This window comes from Notamacropus eugenii, chromosome 3 (genome assembly GCF_028372415.1).
Source record: "Notamacropus eugenii isolate mMacEug1 chromosome 3, mMacEug1.pri_v2, whole genome shotgun sequence".
NCBI classification, from domain to species: domain Eukaryota; kingdom Metazoa; phylum Chordata; class Mammalia; order Diprotodontia; family Macropodidae; genus Notamacropus; species Notamacropus eugenii.
Genome location: NC_092874.1, coordinates 166,084,752 through 166,101,246, shown reverse-complemented (window position 1 = coordinate 166,101,246; position 16,495 = coordinate 166,084,752). Strand labels below are relative to the sequence as shown.

The window sequence follows — 16,495 nt, the reverse complement described above, 5'->3', positions numbered from 1 at the left end:
ATTTTCCCCTTTCCTCTCATCCTCTCATCTTCAGTACCTACAATATGCTTAGTTCTTCCCATCCTAAAATTGAAAACACAAACAAACCCTTCTCTTTACCTTGATACCCTTTCATTATTCAATAAATGACTTAATCAATAAACATTTATTAAATACTACCTCCCAGACACTGAGCTATGTGTTGGTGGTACAAAGACAAAAGTGAAAAAATCCCTGTGCTCAAGGAGTTTATAATCTATCAAAGTGGCACAGTGTGCATGTGTATAAACACACACACACACATACACATATTCATAATAAATACAAGATAATTTTGGGGTGGAGAAATTCCTAGTAGTTGTGGGAAGTTCTTCAAATATAAGGTGGCTCTTGAGCTGATCTTTGAAGGAAACTAGAAATTCCTGACTTGAGGAAGAGTTGGAACAAAGGCACTGGAGATAAGAAATGGAGGAATATGTGAATGTGTGTATATATATATATATATATATATATACATATACATATACATATATATGTATATGTGTATTTGTGTATATCTATATATAGTGTATGTATGCACATATATAGTGTGTATATTATATGTATATTTGTATATATGTAAATATATAGGTATATTTGGATATATGTGTGTGTAGATAGGTAGATAGTGTGTGTATGTGCACATACACACAGACACACATGCTACTGAAAGAGAAGCTCTGGGGCAGAGCCTTTGGATCAACCTACATTTAGATATATGATATGGATGATGGTCTTCTTCAAAGGAGACTGAAAACAATCAGAAACATAGAACAAAGAGAGAACTCAAGCACCTATCTATCCCCTTTCTCTCCTTTCATGACTGAGCTTCTGTAAGTGCCCTCACTAGTCTCTACTTCCTTACTATGTTCTCATTTCCCATGTTGTAATAGTAAGGACCCCAGCATGCACAGGAAGGACTACTGTACAGGTTCTTAGATCTGCTTTTCTCAAAGGAAAGCAATTTTTGAAGAGTCAACAATCTACTTTAACCAAGCACATATATCGTTCACTTAGTTCAGGGGAAAAAGTCAGCACCCTGAACTTGAGAGAAAATACAGAGAAATAAAAACCAACAGAAAGGACATTCAGCTGTCTGACCATAAGCAATACATACATCACAGATCAACAGACAAAATCCCAAAGGAGACAGAAATGAATGGAGAAAAGAGAGCACGAGAAAAGTAGTTAGTTTTTGCAAAGAATCCTCTGGAATTTGAGGAAAGAGATTTGGGCAAAAACATAGAGAAGGGATAAGATGCAAAAGAGGAGATATAAGATAACCTATCACAGGTGATCTTAATTTTCTCACTGAAGTAGGAGACAAGGACAAAAAGAGAAGGGGCTATAGGGTATAAGGAAAACGTTTTGAAAAACTGCTGTAAGTAGTGTAACAGGGAGCTTATCAGAGATCAGTGAATGGATTGCTTAGTAGTAGTTACCAGAGAGAGAAGCACCAACACCTGGGTTTGCAAAGCCAGGGGGCTCCTTAATGACTACCCAGAGTCTCATCTGGCCAAACAAACACTTCCAATGAGAAAGTCCCAAAGTAAAATCTCATCTCAGAATATGTAGACACTTTTCAGAGCTGAAGGGCAAGACCCTCTGACCCAGCGCCTCAATAGAAATTAACAAAATGTATTGAGACCTATTAATAGGCCGAGAAGAGCTTTAGCTCTTTCCCCCACTTACCATTAACCTTAAATTACCATTACCCATGCTTAAGGGGCAAGTTGACTTTTTTCTCATCCTTTTATTAAAATTGTTTTTCCCTCATTACCAATGACTTCCTTATTGCCAAATTCAGTGGATTCTCTTCTGTACTCATGTTTCTTGTTTCCTTTGCATCACATCACTCTATTGATCCTTTGGGCATTCTAGATATTTTCTTCCTTGAATTCCATGACAACACTATTCCCTTGTTTTCTTCTTTGTCTAAACAGGGGTGGAGAATCTGAGACCTTGGAGCCACATATGGCCCTCTAAGTCCTCAAGTGAGGTCCTTTGACATTCAGTCAAAGCCTTGAGGCCTCAGGTTCCCCTCTCCTGTTCTAAACGTTTCTTCTCAGTTTTCTAGTACATCTTCATCCTCTTCTTAGTTATATATAAACTCTTCTCTTTTCTCTTGGCATGCTCTTCCTTGGCAATCTCATTCATCCTGTGTGTGTGTGTGTGTGTGTGTGTGTGTGTGTGTGCAACCCTGGTGGAGTCACTTGATTCATTATTAATATATACATATTGAATTACCCAATGGACGTTTCTGCTTGGATCTTAAATTCCACGTATCCCCAAATTGAACTCATCAACTTTCCTTCTCCTATCTATGCCTAAGGTGATTCATCTAAAAAATTGGTGCAGTGAAGACTTTGAAGTCAGGGGCTATTTTATTTTTGTTTCTGTGTCCTAGTACCTTGCATGGTGCCTTGAATACAATAGATGCTTAATAAATGCCTGCAAATTGAATACAAGTCTGTTCATATAATATCCTACAGAAACTGTCTCTCTCTTCTTCAGCACATGTCCAGCAGGCACCTGTGATGGCTGCACATTCTATTTCCTGTGGGAGAGTGCCGAAGCTTGTCCTTTGTGTACAGAGCATGACTATCATGAGATCGAGGGAGCCTGTAAGAGAGGATTTCAGGTATGGGATTCAGTAATGCCACTGGAGTAGTCAAGGAAGTCTGCTCAGGGGCCTCTGTGTTGTAGGACCAACCTAAGCATTAGGATGCATTTGTTTTTTTGAAGATGTAGTTTCCTGCTTTAACAATTGGGTTCAAGCTTATTCATAACCGAATGTGACTTGAATACATGTTTAAAGTAACATGTGTTGCTTTAGCTACAGAATATCTGATGTTCTGAGGTAGCAGAGGTAGGTACTAGGAGAGGAAAAAGAATTCTGACACTAGAACAATAATGATATATTTTTACTGCCATTGGGTAGACATTAATGTCATTAAAATGAAGTGTGACTTGCATGATACAGTTGTATGATTAATTAAATTAAGATAAGGGACTGACCTGACCCAATTAGTATGCCTAACATTATTTAATGTTCCTTTGAAGATAGTATAGGCTGGCATTTTTAGTATTCTGTCTTAAGGGAGTGGTCTATGAAGGAAAAAAAAGTACATGCTCACATATATACCTATATTGATTCATCCTCTCCCGGTAGGTGAATGAATAAAAATCATGGGCTTTTTGGGTTACTTGCCTTCCATCAGTTGTTATCTCCATGATTATGGTCAGTGTTGGCTATTTGAAAATTGGATCTGAGGGCAATAGTCCAAGTTAATACATTTTAGTGACCATTTCACTGGAGGGAATGTTTTGCTTATAAAGATGGAAAAAACAAAAACCATAAGAAAAAAACACAGTGAATTATCTTGAGACATTTTGTACCAAGTGATGGTGGCAGTGGGAGGAAAGAGAGCAGATTCCACCAAAAGTCATACTTTTTCAACAGTCTATAAAAATTAGCATGGCTGTTGGTTCTCAGAATGTGAGACCTTTGTCCTGGGGCTAGCCAATGGACATCCTATAAGAAGATCTGAATCAAATCAATCTTAATCTTCTTCCTATAAATGAAACCAGAAGACAAAAGGAAGTTAAATCTGCAAGAAGATATGGCTCACAGGTTCTTGTTGTAAAAGCAAATTAAAGAGTTGATGGCAGTGGTTTTATTATGCATTCAAAGGCATAATTTCATGAGTAAATTGGTCAGCACATGTTGCAGTATTCATGATAAGGAAAAAGATCAACATGAGAATACTTGAAGCCAACAGATGTGGGAACATCTGTTATAGAGAATAAGGAAACACAGAAATTATACAAGGAACTTAAGACCCCCCAAAATGAATGACATACACTTTAATATCTAGTGACTTTATTTCAAAAAGTGTGCATAAGACAGGATGCCAAAAAATATGTTGGGAAAAACATGGTTCAGCAGTAGGAAATAAGACAGGTCAAAGGCATATAGACTATACAGAATCATCATGCTTTTGTATCATGAATATTTTCTTCAAGAAAAGATTCAAGAGGCACCAGACATGATAAACCCTAAATGATATCTCAAAAGGTGACAGTGTTAATATCTTGTAACTATTTAGTGATTTGAGGGAATTCCAGAATCCCCCATCTTTGTATAGCCTGATGACAACTTCTCAGAGAAAATAAAATATCAGATTAGTAGAGTAAAAAATATGGGGCCATGATGTGCAATTGAGGCATCCTAACCCATTTAAACAAATTGTTGACTCTTGAAACTGGAAACTTTTGATGTTTTCTCTGTCATTTTCTCTTCAGTCTCTCAGACTTAATTTCCTCAAGAGTAGAATAAAAGCCTTAGTTAAATGATCTCTCAGGTCCTTTCCAGCTCTTGGTCTCTCTGTCAGAGGTTCTTACCTCCATTATTTTCAGACTATCATAATTTCCTAAGACAATTTAACTGATGGTGGAATTTATAGTATGATGGACAAGAGTCACTCTAGATTCCATTTGGAATCTAAAATTGTTGTTGTTCTTTCTTTATTCTCAAAGAGGATCAGTAAGACCAAGAGGATGATGTCTTGACTTACAAGTGAATTGAATTGAAGTGAGGCAGAGCTATGCAAAGTCATCAGCCTCACTCTCTACCAGGGTCATTAGAGTCCAGTAGCAGGATGGAAGTCAAGACAATTGGCAATGGCCCAGGATACAGTGGGAGATCTTGGTCTTTTTAAGCTAAGGTCTTCCCCAGGACTCAGTTTGTCTAAAGCAATGCCTATTCAGTGATTAAAGGCTAGGTAAGAATTGAAAAAAAAATGGCCTCATTTACCTTCACAAAAGAATCAGTCCGAGAGGGGAAGACCCTCAGACTTCCTGTCCAGAACAGCAACAAGTGCTATTTACACTCACTCTGAGACATTAAAACCTAAACCAGGATCTAAAATATTGGAATAGGGAGTACCCATATCATTGGATTTTGGATATATCAAAGCACCCAAATGTTAATCTTTATTAGTACTGTGCTGTAAAGTTCGAACCACAGGTTGGCCATTTATTTTTCTGTGTTTCATAGCTGTAGATTATTTGCCTAGTTCCAATGAGTTATCCGCCAATGTGATCAGCTTAAAAATGTGTGCAGCTAATCGTAAAGAGAATTGAGTAAGGGAATGTGGATAGATTAGTAAAATTCCTGGGAAAATATTTCTCCTCATGTGTATTTTTATTTTGGGGTGGTGGTGTTTTCTTTTTGGTGTAAGTAACAACATTATTAAGATCCTATTAGACATCAATGAGCCTTTGTAATTGTTTACTTCTCTTTTAAAATTTTTTTTTTATGAACTTAGACATCAAAAAAGAACATTTCCATACATACAGAAGAATACAAAAGAATTCTCTTTGAACTTATGAATCTCTATTTCCTACTGCTTCCTTTTTTTAAAAAAACAGTAAATAATGAGTCTTGTACATTTCTTTAACAACCATCCTGCTTGTCTTTGCTTCAACTTGAACTCCCTTCTCTTCTGTGCTTAAAAAATGTTACAATGGTCCTCTTTTTTAGTGTCACTATTGCTACTTTCCAATTAATTGAGAGAAAGGTTAAAAAAATCTTTGTGACAAAAAACATAGTCAATTGAAACTAATCTGTTTCTACAAATGTATGTCTTTATAGCTTGTATACATCATTTCTCTATCAGGATAGAGGAAACATGCTGCTAGAGACATGGCTGGTCATTGCTGTGTTTTTCGAAGTTTTCTTTACAATGTTGTTCCTGTATGAATTTCTCTGATTTTGTTCATTTCAGTCTGCATCAGATCATGTTATATGGGACTCTCTAAAATCATCTTCCGTTGTTTTTCATGACATAATATTCTATGACATCCGTATAGCACAATTTGTTCTACTGTTCCCCAGTTGTCTAAGACAATCTAAGGTCTCTTCCCCCTTGCATTTTAATTTCTTTTCTTCTTTCTTTTTAATCCTCAAGATGTCAGTTTTGCTTGTAACTTTTCCTTCTTGGATATTCTGCTTGTTCTTAACTCCTCTTTCCCCACCCCTCCTTGTTTACATGTTGTGCTTGATATATTTCTACACTGTACTTTATGCATGTATTTAGCCTTCCGTTGTCCATTTCAGAGAAGAGCAATGCTCGTATGATGCTCAAGACCTTATGTCTTCCTCCAGGTTCTTTTCACCCATCCTAGTTATAAGAAATAGCAAGTATCATGCCCATTCACTTTATCCTATTAAAACACTTAGGACAGAATCAATATACCCCCACGACCTTTATTTTTCTTGTTTTACTTCTTCAGTCCACTTTGGAGACATTACAGTTCTGGAGGTACCTTACTTTTTTCCCCCCTGTATTAAAAATTTTAGCACTAGATCATCATGCAAATCCTTTAAAATGTTTGGATGAATTTAGTTTTCTACTAAGGTTCTCTGGACTCTTGCATTTATATTTCAGAGTTTCTACTTAGTTCTGGTATTTTTTTAAAAAATCAGGAATGTTTGAAAGTCCTGTTCTGTTAAAAATTCCCGGTGCCACCAAATGGATGACACTCGATTTTACAGGGTAAGCTATCCTTCATTGTTGTATTCTATGATCCCCTCTGGTTTTTAGTAGAAGCTACTAAGTTTTACATGACCTTGACCGTAGTTCTGTGGTACTTGGACTACTTCCTTGACATCGACGCAACTTTAGGGTTTTCTTTTAGGAGCTTGTCAGTGGATTCTTTCTCTTTACTTTGTCTTCTGGTTCTAATAAGTTTTGGGGAGTTTAATTCAAGATTTCTTGACATATAGTGTTACAGCTTTCTTTCTTTTTTTGAATCTTGATTTTCAGGGAGCCCAACAATTCTTAAGTTATTTCTCATTCTTTTTTTTGGTATTTTTTAGATTTTTGATATTGAACATCTTGCATTTTCTTAATATTCTGATTTTGTTCTAATATCTAGAAATTGTATTGCTCAGGTAGTATTCTCTGCTTTTTCTTTTGAGCTATTTATTCTTCAAATTATTTTCCCAAGAGATTTTATTTTAGGCTTTAGTTTTTTTAATTTTTTATAGTATTCATGTAGTCTTTGTGAAAAATATTTTTTTCTTTTGAGTCTCTACTTATATATGTTATGATGTTAGATTTTTGTTTTATAATTTTAAAAATGTTAGTGAGTATTTTCTTTGATTTACTTATCCCTCCAGCTCCTAAAATGGGGCTTTGTGCCTGGACCAGGGTCCACCCTTGTTGCCCTTTAGAGTGGAGTGATATGTTGTTCTTGTTCACATCAATTCCTTCGTTGACTTCCACCTTCTAGGGATTGCCCCTCTCCATCCCCACTGGATCTTTGAGGTTCAGAATGCTCTGAATATTCAGGGTCTTCTCTGGAGTCTCAGGTCAGAACATTAGGGACCTCAGAGCCCCTGGGCCTGTTCCAATCTGAATACTACGGCATTGTATATGCTCTTATATTCTGTCATGTCCCCAACACTTGCCCCAGTCTACCATGATCCCTCCCCTGGACCTTTCTCACTATCTTGGGGTTTTCTTTAGAGAGTTTTCCAGGCTTGCTGTCTCAAGATAGGTACAACTGTTTGCAGGCTATAAATATTCTGTTCATGGGTGTGCTGATGTTTTTCGGGAGCTCTTGGATGAATTTTTGTGTAGTTCTGGAGTAGAAAATGTTAGTTACTTGTGTATTTCTTGGTAATTATCTGTCCTGGTGAACTCAAGGATTTTTCTGGATTAAGTCTATGGGACTTAGGTGATCTGCCTTGAGTTCAGATGTCTATTTTGAGAAGTAGTCTTCACACATCAGTACTACTAATAAATGGAACCCTGTTGGGGGAAGCATGCAAAATTAATGAGCCCTAATCTCTTATGAGGTACTCTATATAGGCTGACTATCTACGTATCCATTGTGATTCTGAATAGTCAGTTACCAACTTACTTTATAGCTTCATGCAACATCAATATTAAAATATAGTTCCTCATGTCACATACTAGATTATAAAATTGTTAAGGGGAATTATTATGCTGTTTTCTTCATCTTTGTATTCTTAGTGTCTAGAACAATACAATGCTCATGGGACCGTTAGAAATGTTTTCTGAACTTGTCCAACTTAATGGAATCAGTAATCTGCTTTCATTTTTTTTTTTAGGAAACCTTATATGTATGGAATGAACCAAAGCAATGTATTAAAGGGGTTTCCTTGCCAGAGAAAAGATTGACCACATGTGAAACAGTTGACTTTTGGTTAAAAGTGGGAGCTGGCGTAGGTGCTTTTACAGCAGTTTTACTTGTGGCTTTGACCTGCTACTTCTGGAAAAAGAATCAAAAGTGAGTACCCATAATTCTTCTTAGAGTGATACACTGTAGGTTGTGTCTAGTTTATGAAAACTAACAGTTCTTTAGCATCCAGAAGTCTCTTGTGAAAAATGCAGAGAAACCCTCCTATATAGCAAACAAAAGGCATCATTTTGCCTGTAAATCGTAGGACGAGATTAAAGAACTTGAGTGCTGGAAGATCCTTAGAAATTACCTGGCTTATCTCCTTTTTTTTAAGATGAGGATCTTAGGGTCTAGAGGGATTAATTTATTTGTTCAAGGTCACACTAATTAGCTAATGGGAGGTCTATTAGATCCAGTTTTTTTGAGAGCTGATTCAATTCTTTTCACATTATGTTATCATTTTGTCTCTTCTATTGTCTCATCATTTTAGTAGTCAGAATTGTGAAGTTCACTAAGTATAATGGCAGAAATAGAATTTATTTCTCCCAATAGAATGTGAGTTTGAGGACAGGGACTATTTTGTTTATATCTTTGTAGCTCTAGAACAGTACTTGGCACAGACTAGCAGCAATGCTTGTTGCTTGATTATTTACCCTCAGAATTCTGCCTTTATAATAATGTTAAATCTCTTGACTCCTTTGAAGTGACTGATATAATGTTGGTGGAAATGGGAAGTATCAGGTATAGTGGATGATGTAAATAGACCCACAGGTTCTGTCTCCCTTTTCTTATCTCTTCTTGTCTCATTCATACTGACTAAATCATGGGAGTCCTTATAAATATACACTCTTCCTCCTGTCCCACCCCCAAATTCAAGAAACATATTCAGGTTTTAGTGTTATGTCTCTGTTTTGCAAATGCCCAACAGTTTGGAAAATCAATCAATACAGAATAACTGTTACATTTACAGATCAGTCTTAAAAGTTTGTGTGTCTAGCCATTGGAAGGAAAGACTGTAATAGTGCTTTGTGTAGAAAGATGAATATTTGAGTGGGTGGAAGGAATTTACTTATTGGAGCAGTTAAGTTGGGAAATGGTTACCTAAAATAAGTGACTCTTAACTAGGATTTAAAACCCTAATTGCTGTTTTTCTCTTCTTTACTCTTTAGGCTGGAATATAAATATTCCAAATTGGTAATGACAGCTAATGCAAAAGAGTGTGAGCTTCCAGCTGCAGATAGCTGTGCTATCATGGAAGGGGAAGATAATGAAGAGGAAGTTGTATATTCCAATAAACAGACACTCCTGGGGAAACTCAAATCCTTGGCAACAAAGGTGAGAAGCAGAATTTGCACTTAGCTCTGCTGCATATTTGTAGACCTGCGACCCCAGAGGTCCATATATTTGGCATTGAGGCAGATTGCTCCTAAATTAAGCTCTATCTTCACTGCAAAATTTTCTCTTCTTTTACAAAACAAGATTGTTCTGTATGAGCAGACTAAAGCCATTCTAAACTGATGAGTAATTAAAGATAATCATGTGCACATAAAAATAATGTTGAAAAAGTTACTTGCAGGTTTGTGAAACTAAAGAGGCTGAAGGTTGGTGGACAGTTTCAAAGTCTTGTATCAATACAGCACAAATACTTGTTTTCCAGAAGAGAATACAAAGTTACTGGTTATGAAAAACACTGAACAGTATTTTTGAAGAGATTAAATTGACTATATTGTAACAGACAGAAAATGTTACTGATATGTGAGTCATATCTTAATCAGCTATCTCTGTGCAGTCAGATCAGCTACGTCAAGCAAAGATAAAAAATCAACATCCAACTAGAAGAATGGTGTCTGGTGAGAACCAGATATTTTAATCAATTACACAAGCTTCAGCCTTGCCACTTGAAATGAGTCGTTAATACCTAAAGTGGGAAATGAAAAAAAAAAAGATAAAAATAATACCCATGACAATCACGACTTTTTGCAGAAGTTTAGTTGCTATACTAAGTCACCAGGAGAAGGTGGTCAAAAAATCCAGGTGCTTCCTTAGCCAGCAAATACTTGATCTCCTTGAAAGAAGAACAGAAATAGCAGCCAAAGGAAGTGTCAGTTAAGGGCAGTTTTCCAAGATGTTTATTTGGCTTATGACTATTGTCTATTGGATATTACCCATTTTAACATCCCCTCATCTAATTTCTAAAATGCTGTCATGAAGGATGACATAGGATAATGTGTAGTATTGACTTATAAAATAGCAAAAAGCCATGGAAGTCAAAACCAGTCAACAGACAATTTGGCCTAAGATTCAATCTGGTCGTATCTCAAGAGTGTTCTAGTGTAAAACTGGCAGGAGAGCAACAATTAGATAAGAAATGAAATCAACCTGTCAATGTTTCTATAGTAATCTGTCATCAGTGATAATGATCAATTAATGAGATAAAAAGGAAAAATAGCCCTTAAAATGATTAAGTTAGGAGGATCAAATATACATTGAGAAAATCTATGCTGGGGGTACTAAAAGCACTGAAGGGTGATCCTACAAAACACCCCAGGGAAAGGAAGGCATGAGAGGAATAGAAAGATGAAAGACAATATTAATACCCCCACAAAGTGATTTATAGAACATCAATAACTCCTGGCTCATGTGTCTACTTTATAAAATCTTTCTAAAGATGATAGATGTGTTTATTGATGAAAACATAGAAGGGAACCAGGTAGATTTTTTAAAACAGTTTTTCATTGACACTTCTATTTGCCCTGCTGTCATTTCTTAACCTCTCCTCCAAGTCACTCCTTATAAAAAAGTAGTTAAATTAAGTGCAATGAACTACCACTTTGGCCATATCTGACGATGTATGTCTCATTTTTCATTTATAGTTCACTAAGTGTCTAGAATAGGGAAGGTTTCATTTTTAGTGATTGAGTCAGTAGTCTTTATTCATTGATCAGAGGGTTGAAGCTTTTCAGTGTTGCCTTCTTTTCCATCCTATAATTGGGCATCCTATAATATGCTCTCTGGGTTTTTCTCTCCTTTCTGATTCAGTTTGTACAAGTTTTCCCAAGTTTCTTCAAATTCTCCATATTATTTCTTAGAGTGCAATAATATTGCATTACATTTATATGTTAAATATAAAATTTGTTCAGCCATTCCTCAATAGATGGAAACTTACTTTGTTTCCATTTTTTGGCTACTGTAAAAGGTGATATTATAAATATTTTTGTGGCATGGCTTGATCAAAATGTGTGAACTGTTTAGTGACTTTACTAGCATAATTATGAGTGGTTTGACAGAATTATTGGGTCAGTTCATAACCCTATCAACAGTGCATTATGTCAGTCAGATTTTTGCATAACATTCTCTGTAGCCAACCACATCTTTAAAATCACACAACTGGTTAAAATCTGCAGAGAATACAGTATCATGCTGTTTATTGTTTGTTGATTTACAAAAAAAGAATTTGTAATGCATAATAAAATATTAAATGTTCAACAAAGAATTTCTCATGCATAGATTAAAATCACACATTTCTTTGAGAAATGCAACCACAAATATAACTTTATTTAAAGACTATCTGATTATTAACATCAGCTGAAGTGTAAAGCAAGGATAAAAATGAATGTTCACCAAAGGTATTTGATGTTGTCATGGAGGATGTCCTGTGCCAAGACTAGATGGAATTTGGATTTCCTATAGATGACAATGTTTCGCATAAACAGATGACTGTATCAAGTCCATGACTATTGCAAAGCCTCATCAATAAGTTCCATTATTGCTTAGAAGATTGCTTAGATTAGCCTAGGAATCCTTGCATTAAAGACTCCAAAAATGGAAAATGTTGTGGCATTCAGTTTTATGGCCAGTACATTTAGTTAGTACATAAATCTGGTATAGTCACTGTAGATTGACAATGAGTTTGGGTCAAGATTTGATAGAAGAAAAGACTTCAAGGGGAATTTTATTTGAAAAATCATTCAGTACTTTTAATAGTCCCATGCAACTCCCTGGTACAAAGAGTCATCTTTTCAACACAAATGTTTTCCTGCCAATATTACATGGATTTCATCATGTTTGTCCTTTGTTGCCAAAGAAGACCATGCCATCAGAGAAACGATGACATGACTTGCACTTGACTTTGTTTTGAGTGAGGGAGGGCTGTGCAGGTCACCAGCCTCATTTCTCCTCCAGAGCCATCTGAATCCAGAGACCTGATATTCCTCAGGATGACTGGAGATGACCCAGGATGCACTGGGAGACCTTGGGGCCTTTAGGTCTTTGCAGGTACTCACTTAGCCTGAGGCAACGCTCTGTTTAAGAAGTAGCCAGGGCATGGCCCCTTTAAGGAGGTCAAGAAAACAAAGACATCAGACTGGGTGGGAAACAGCAACAGTTACTATTGATAATCACTCTAAAGCTAGGAGAGTCCAGGAGCCCTTGGCAGGGGCCCCTTGGAATCCCATTTTCAGAAGTCAGGAACAAGGTTGGAAGGGAAGAAAGACCAGCTTGCCCAACGCAACCATGTTTAATCTCTTCTCTTTGATTTGTCATCTCCTTGGTTAAAGAGGGGAAAAGCCTAGAATTTATTTTCTAATAAATTAAATTCTGACAAAGATATATTTCTAGGGTTTAATAGTCAACCTAATTAATTGTGATTTATTTCCTATAAATACTAAAATACGTGTTTCTTAATATGTCCTGAAACCAAAATATTATTTTAACAAATCAGTGAATCTAAATGATCTTTTGGATTTTTATTGGCACTCTCTTTTAGATAATTTCTGCTTTTTCGCTTTCTTGATTGAGATCATGTTACCTAGAAGATATCTGATTTCTTTCAGTTACTTTTTGCTTATTATTAGATCCAGAAAGGTTAAGTGACTTGATCATGGCTTTGTAACCTTGGACAATTCTATTAATCATCCAGTGTTCTAGGTAATTCTCTAAGACCCTAAGTTAAGGAAAAGATGTGGATTTGCATTGGTAGAAGGAATTTGCTATGCTGGGCTTTCCCTATGCCAATGAAATCACAGATCCAGCCTATCCATATTAAATTAGCACAGAGGTATTAAAAGTGACCTGCTTCAGTTCTCAGTTTGGTGGTTTCTGTTTTCCAAAAGATTTTGGTTTCCATCTTAAGTGAGTGAGTTTTCATTTCTATTTATTACTGAATAATGATCTGTAGTAGCCCTTCTGGCCCTCTGCATTGAGGATTCTAAAATCACTAGGATTTTGTTAATTTATTTTTCTGTGTTTTTTTTTTGGAAGGAAAAAGAAGATCATTTTGAATCTGTTCAGCTGAAATCCTCAAGATCCCCCAATATATGAAGAGACAGCTCTGCCTTTGGACAAAGGAACAAAGAAACCTGCTTTCTAATTTAAAAGGACCACATCTTAGAGCCCATCTTGGTGTCCAGGACTGTTGGTGATACCTGTGAGAAATACTGGACTGTTGAAAAAAGAAGGTTGGAGCCTTCTGGTTGTCTGGTTGCCTTATCGTGTGGTCAAGTACCTTGCCAAAAAGGAAAGCAAACAGTTTGGTGGCCAAGCTGATGGTGAAGTTCAACTCAGGAAAGAGATATTTATGTATATACGTAACTGAAAACCAAGTTTAAAGCCCATCAGTGCACTGCTGATGCATGCCATTTAACTAATTGGTAACTTCATTTCTTATAACTTGTATGAGAATTATCATGTGTGTGTGCGTGCGTGTACATATGTGTGCATGCATGTGCAATCATATGAATGGTTTCCTTTATTCTTTTGGAAGACTCAAGCTTTTAGTCCCAATTTTTTTTTATCCCTCCCATTGTTTCAAAATATAATTTCCCTTCAAAATATTAAGCAGTGCTTGAGACTTAAGAACTTGCATTTTCATTCTTGCAGAGAGCTTTCACTTTTGATTTCAGAAGTGCAAGTTAGCACCCTTTTGGAAAGAATAGGGTCTCCAGGTGCCTGGGGTATCTGAATGTGTGTTCTTTTCAGAAATTCCATTCCAGGTGGAACTTAGATAATATGGTAATCTTTAAGGAAGGACTCGATAGAAAAGACAGTGAGTGTACCTTTGGAAGAAGATGAGAAGCAACCAGGATGCTTAACATCTTGTGAAGTCAACCATTCCCTCTATTAACATGGAAGCCAAACTATTCAAAACTTTTTAAATAGAGGTTTAAGTGAGGAAAAAATGAAGTGAGATGGATTATCATATCAAGTGGAGAAATGCAAAAGATAGCTTATCAAAAGGTGTAAGTTTAACCTAGACAGCTAATTTCACAGTTATTAGCATTGTTTTGGGCTCTTTGGAAAAGTGAGATAGACTACTTATCCTCCTGCTTCATGTAAAGTCCAGTTCTCAAGGCATGTGTTGGCTTTTTTGGGATGTTGCGATCTGTGATTTTTGTTTGGAGAAGTTTCTTCAGTCAATAAACCAACATCCAGATTTGAAAAAAAGTTTATGACTTTTGGAAAGAAAGTTGTTGTATTCTGGGCAGGAAAGGGAATTTCATTATTGCCATTTTAAATCAAAGGTGATTTGGTGATTTTTTTCTATAATTATTATTGCTACCGAGATTTAGGCTTGTGACTTATTAAGAACAGATGTTTGAATGATGCAGGAATTGGCTAATTTGCCACAAAATAATTTTTTTAGAGTGACTGGGCACTGGGACATTGAGTATCTTGGGGTGCTTAGCATGGTTCTAATCAATAGAAGTACATTGGAAGAGATTTATTTCAACTGAGGCAGGGCATTATTATTGGCTGAAAGAAGCAAAGTAAGTGAGGGGAGAGGGAACTTATTATTCATTTTCTTGCCCCAGGTATTTCACATTCTTAGAATATCACAGTTTATAGTTTTGGATTCAGTGGGTAATGCTTTTTTGGAGGGTGGGATGGGACAGGGAGCAAAATACATGCTTGATTATATCTGGATACATGTGGGATTTTGCACCATGATATTGTTGATTGTATGTTCATTTTTTATGTGTAATTATGTTCTTCTTCATGTACTTCTGTTCATTGAGTTTGCTGTCATTCCATCTTTCATGTGTGGTATTCAGGGATGGAGTCATTCACTGAGTATAAATATATTTATGATTTTAGTTCTTGGATCTTTTATAAAGAAGATTTTAAAAAATCCTGATTCTTATCCAACTAATTATGGAGAACTGGAGATCATTTTCTCCTCTTCTGATCAAAATTCAGACAATAGATGGAAAATGTATTTGAAGTCTGCCCTTTCTGATTACTGGCAAAGCTGCAACATGCAGTTGTGAATGCAGCAGTGTTCTGCAAGAATAGACAGAGACAAGAAGATTCCACAAAATCACCTGTCACCTTTCTCTCCATCCTTGGCTGTGCTCTACATGTGTGTTCCAAGCCATAGAAATAATTGGGATTTGCTTCCAGGTGTCTCCTTTTTCCTCTTGTCACTGGACTCGAATCTCTGACATGTCAAAAATGCCTTAAATTTTAACGAACTATCTCACAATGTAGTTGATGTGGAGGAGTTCTTATTTATTTTACTTCTAATTTTAGATATAAAGTAGCGTTTTGTCAGCTCGGTGCCATCTTTGGTAGAAGAGCTGTCTTTTACTTATGGTTCCCAACAATCTATCATTTTATGCCACATTATCCTGAGCCCTGAAGAGATACACCTGAAGAAGCATTATAAAGAAAACATGAAGACCAACTTTGGCTGTCGAGTTCATTGAAGTTTTATGTCTGGGCTGTGCAAAGCTTAATGGAATATTGGAAGGCATAAAGTAGTTAATTGTGCCACAGTGACTTTTAATGGACATTGTTATTCCTTATTATTTTTTCCTCAAATGGTAGAGAAAGAGGATTTCATAAAAGGCGTGGTTCTGAAGCCTTAAATACTTCACTAAACCAGCTGTCGCCTATAATGTCTTCTAGCACTCTGCCAAAATGTATTTAAAGTGATCTTCCACTACATGAGAGAATGTCTTCTATGGATAAATTGTTTTATGCCACCTAATAATATGGAGCAGTTTATGTGTTCACTTGATTAAATAGACTACATTTTATCACTGTGTTGCCTTTTTGTATTTGGTTACGAGTAATCACATTCCCACTGGGATTAAACAAATATTGTAATATATTTGTGTAACTTAGTAACCTTTTTCATCTCAAAGAAAAATAGTTGTTTCTGGATGGCTGTGTATCTACCCTTAAGATACCAATGGAAGAATTGATTATATACAGGCATTATAATGCGTATCTGCAAGGATCCTAAAATCAAAGAGTCTATCGC

General features: G+C 36.2%; 1 protein-coding gene across 2 annotated transcripts in view; it reads left to right on the top strand.

Annotated features, from left to right (window-relative positions):
* ELAPOR2 (endosome-lysosome associated apoptosis and autophagy regulator family member 2) overlaps positions 1–16,268 on the top strand; it is a 203,285-nt gene extending 187,017 nt beyond the window's left edge. The window contains exons 19-22 of one of the 2 annotated variants that reach the window (XM_072653231.1): positions 2,533–2,659; positions 8,162–8,340; positions 9,402–9,567; positions 13,492–16,268. In XM_072653231.1, the coding sequence (XP_072509332.1) occupies positions 2,533–2,659; positions 8,162–8,340; positions 9,402–9,567; positions 13,492–13,551 (532 nt within the window). In that variant the 3' untranslated portion in view covers positions 13,552–16,268. Of the gene's footprint in view, positions 1–2,532; positions 2,660–8,161; positions 8,341–9,401; positions 9,568–13,491 lie in introns of those variants that run through there. The other variant, XM_072653232.1, reaches the window with a different exon arrangement.
* The last annotated feature ends 227 nt before the right edge of the window (positions 16,269–16,495 follow it).